This window comes from Primulina huaijiensis, chromosome 13 (genome assembly GCF_012295235.1).
Source record: "Primulina huaijiensis isolate GDHJ02 chromosome 13, ASM1229523v2, whole genome shotgun sequence".
Taxonomy (NCBI): domain Eukaryota; kingdom Viridiplantae; phylum Streptophyta; class Magnoliopsida; order Lamiales; family Gesneriaceae; genus Primulina; species Primulina huaijiensis.
Window position 1 is genome coordinate 3,668,028 of NC_133318.1, and position 4,096 is coordinate 3,672,123.

The following is a 4,096-nucleotide window of genomic DNA, read 5'->3' on the forward strand; positions in this document are numbered from 1 at the left end:
TTGATTAGCAGGAAAGTAACTCAAAAGGCAAGTGTATGCTAATGTGTATCAAATATAATATTGCAGAATAAAGGAGGTTCCAAGAATGTCAAAGCTTCATCAACACGTCCAAATCCTATTCATATGAAGAACCAAAAAAAAAAAAAAGACTGAAAAGCAAAAACTTTGAATTCAAGATTTCTCTCTAGGATTATTAGCTTTGCCGCTTGTCTCGGCCTTTGGAAAAACTAATTCATCTCCCTTTATCAAAGAGCCATTCTGAGGATCATCATTGTTGTAAAGCCACGGGGGGATTGGATCGAAGGAGTCAAATGATGAAAGAGGACACAAGTCATTGTATCTAAACCCATTGTGGAATAAGGGTGGATAACTTTGATTTCCAAGCGTGTCCATGGGAATCGAGTTACCAACAGTTTTGTGGCCGTTTCCGAGATTGTCGTAATGGAATTGGTTTACCTCTTCTGGAATTCTTTCCGTGGGAAAATCAAGCTGTCCACCAAGATCTTGGCTCCCTTTCTGGAGACTGTATTGTGTTGCCTGCAGATTCTGTTGTGGCGTTGGAAGATTCGGCTGTATCATCGGAATTAAATTCTGCTGCATTTGAAGATTCGGCTGCAGGACCAGAAGATTGTGTTGCTGATTGGTACCCTCGCGTTCAGTTTTCACACGCTTGGGGGTTGCTTGTTTCTTATTTTCAGATGACTTGGGCGCTTCCGGTTCCGCAGCAGTTTCACCAGACTGTGAAGCAGCTGCCCCTTTCCCTTCTTTTGGTGAATACTCGGATTTCTTGTAAATCCGACACAGAACACAATCATCAAGCTGCAAGAGTAGTAAACAAACACAATTTCGTTATTCAAATTAAAAAAAGAAAAAGAAAAAAGAGTTTATTCATAACAAGTGGAATGCAGCACCAATCAGTTCATATAACAAAAAACTTGGTACCAGATTTTGCAAAAGATCAAGTTGGAATAGCGCTTGCTTACCCGCATATCATCAGTGTCATTCGGAAGACGACGTCTTTGAGGCCAGTCAGCCACGTACTCATGCATGATCCAACTAGTCTTGTTGCTTTCTTTGGGCTTCCCTTGGTAAAAGACTAAACACTTCTTGGATCCAACAAATTTGCCATCGCTATATATTTTTTTATCAGCTCCAGTGGCCTTCCAAAACCCGTTACCAGCTGCTCGATTCGGCCTACTACCGTTAAAATACTTCCGATCTCTCGAGGAATATAAGTACCATTCATCTTTTCCCAAACTCTGATACAACTCTGTGACAAAGCTCCGAAAATAACATCATTGGAACACTTTTATAATAAAAGGTTAAACTCAAAACATAATTTAGGAAAAAAAGAATATCCAAAGATAAGAGCTTAGCTAACACAAGTAAACAATTAAATCATTACTCAATGTATCCAGTAAATTAAAATAATGGTAACTAGCAATATTATTTTTTATAATTTACGTACATTATATCTTAACATATATTAAGAACTTGTTAATTTTTTGCTTAATAAACTAAAAACTAAAGTTGAAAGAATGAATTAACGACAGTCTAAAGTTACAATTGTTTTCATAAACTAGAAATAAATAAGCTTTGAAGAAATATCATTCGAAAGTACAAATTTCAAGGTTACGTTATCGCATAAACAACTAAAAATCATATTAATGTTTCCTTCACAAAAGTTTCGATGCATATATATTTTATTCAGATTTTATTTCTAAACATTAAAAAATATTATTTTTTTCTTTGTCAGATTTATATATAATGTTGCGTGTCATCAAAATTAACATGCAAGGCCTCTTATATATTAACAGATATTCGAAAACAAGTGAAACAAATGTGCGTACCAGTCAACTCCTCAGGAGAATGATTATAAACATTGATCTTGGGGATACGGTTGTATGGGGCATCCTCTTTGTTGATCTCCTTGTTCAAGTAGTCCACAATGAGTTCGTTGTCTTCCGGACAAAAGCCAAACCCCGGGGAAAGCATGACTGGAACGTATTTTCCATCTGGGTATCTTCTGTGATAACTAATTACGGGTTTGTTGTTTGGTCCATAGCTTTCTTTACTTAAAACTTCTTCTGGAGTTGAAGCTCTTTGGATATTCGAAGCTCGTTCTAGATTCGGTTGTAGCATGATTGGTTGTGCGTCTTCTGGATTTCTTTCCGGATGAAAATCAAGTTGTGCTCCAAGATCGTAAATCCATCTCCAGAGTCTGTAATGCATTGAGTTCTGATTCCGCTGCGACATTGAAAGATTCGGCTGTGGCACTTGAAGATTCTGCTGCTGTGTTGGAAGACTCGGTTGTATCACCGGAAGATTTTGCTGCTGATTTGTACCCTCGTGTTCAGTTTTCACACGCATGGAGGCTTCTTGTTTAGTATTTTCAGATGCCGGTTTCGCGGTTTCACCAGACTGCGAAGCAGCATCCCCTTTCTCTTCTTTTGGTGAATACTCGGATTTCTTGTAAATCCGACACAATACACAATCATCTAACTGCAAAAGTAGTAAACAAACACAATTTCGTTATAACAAAAAAAAACAAAAAGAGTTTCTTCATAACAAGTGGATTTCAGCACCAATCAGTTCATATAACAAAAAACTTTTGCACCAGATTTTGCAAAATATCAAGTTGGAATAGCGCTTGCTTACCCGCATATCATCAGTGCTATTCGGAAGACGACGTCTTTGAGGCCGGTCAATCACGTACTCATGCATGATCCAAGTAGTCTTGTTGCTTTGTTTGGGCTTCCCTTGGTAAAAGACTAAACACTTCTTGGATCCAACCGATTTGCCATCGCGATATATTTTTTTATCAGCTCCAGTGGCCTTCCAAAACCCGTTACCAGCTGCTCGATTCGGCCTACTACCATTAAAATACTTCCGGTCTCTCGGGGAATAGAAGCACCATTCATCTTTTCTCGAACTTTGATGCAACTCTGTGACAAAGCTCCGAAAATAACATCATTGAAACACTTTTATAAGAAAGTGTTAAACTCAAAACATAATCCACGTTTTAAAAAATAAACATAACATCTAAGATAAGAGCTTAGCTACCAGTAGAAGTGTAACACAACTAAAAAAATAAAACAAATAAATCATTTTAAATTTCAATCATCAGTCAATGTAAATTAAGAAATATTATTATTGGAAAGTAAAAATCATATTGAAGTTTCCTTCACAAAGAGGTGGCTGAATATATACAAAAGGTTCGATGCCTATTATTCAAATTTTATTTATAAACATTTATGCATAATCTTTTTTTGTCAGATTTGCTTCATCTATAATCAAGCCAAGAGAATGGTTCCAGGCTGGCAAGTATGTCCTAGCTAGCTAGCTTCGATATTTAGAATCGAAACTCGAGCCTCGATGGCCTCAGATAATTTAGCTGTGACCGGATTGCAATCAAGCCAACGATAATTCAACAGATTTTTGCAATCAAACCGATCATATCCCGATAATTCAACAGTTCCAGTTGACAAACTACTCATAACTTTCAACACATGCTTCTTAAGACTCTAAGGAATGAAACGCATCTAAGTTCAAAACTCTGATAAAATGACAAATATAAAGATGAAAGATAGATGTGATGATGCCTCTCGAGAAGTGTGAGCCGTAATTACGGGTTTAATATTAAATCCGATACCATGTAATTAACAAACACATACCTGGGAAAACAAAAACAAACGAAACAAACGTACGTACCAGCCAACTCCTCAGGTGTATGATTATAAACATTGACCTTGGGGATACGGTTGTATGGGGCATCCTCTTTATTAATCTCCTTGTTCAAGTAGTCCACAATGAGTACGTCGTCTTCCGGACAAAAGCCAAACGATGGGGAAAGCATGACTGGAACGTATTTTCCATCTGGATAACTTCTGTGATAAGTAATTACGGGTTTGTTGTTTGCTCCATAGCTTTCTTTATTTAAAACTTCTTCCGGAGTTGAAGCTCTTTGGATATTCGAAGCTCGTTCACAATTCCAGTTGGTGGGCACGGGAAACTCGTCGTTAGACTCCATCAGTAACTTAGATTCCGAGCGTTCAAAAAAAAAAAAAAAAAATCTGGACGGAGATGTTCAATGATC

At 37.3% G+C, this 4,096-nt stretch overlaps 1 protein-coding gene across 1 annotated transcript; it reads right to left on the reverse strand.

Moving 5' to 3' along the window:
- On the reverse strand, nt 1-4,059 carry LOC140956245 (uncharacterized). The gene is made up of 5 exons (XM_073412945.1): nt 3,712-4,059; nt 2,659-2,945; nt 1,851-2,502; nt 984-1,270; nt 1-819 (listed from the first exon to the last, which is right to left on the reverse strand). Exons 1-5 carry the CDS (start codon nt 4,028-4,030, stop codon nt 172-174), a joined length of 2,193 nt encoding a protein of 730 aa, XP_073269046.1. The 5' UTR covers nt 4,031-4,059; the 3' UTR covers nt 1-171.
- Between the last annotated feature and the right edge of the window lie 37 nt (nt 4,060-4,096).

Excerpts from the sequence above, each read along its gene's own strand:
- LOC140956245 (XM_073412945.1), bottom strand. The coding sequence starts at position 4,030 with ATGGAGTCTAACGACGAGTTTCCCGTGCCCACCAACTGGAATTGTGAA. Across the intron at positions 2,946-3,711 it reads TACACCTGAGGAGTTGGCTG|AGTTGCATCAAAGTTCGAGA; the intron begins GTACGTACGTTT and ends GCTTTGTCACAG. Across the intron at positions 2,503-2,658 it reads ATAGCACTGATGATATGCGG|TTAGATGATTGTGTATTGTG; the intron begins GTAAGCAAGCGC and ends CTACTTTTGCAG.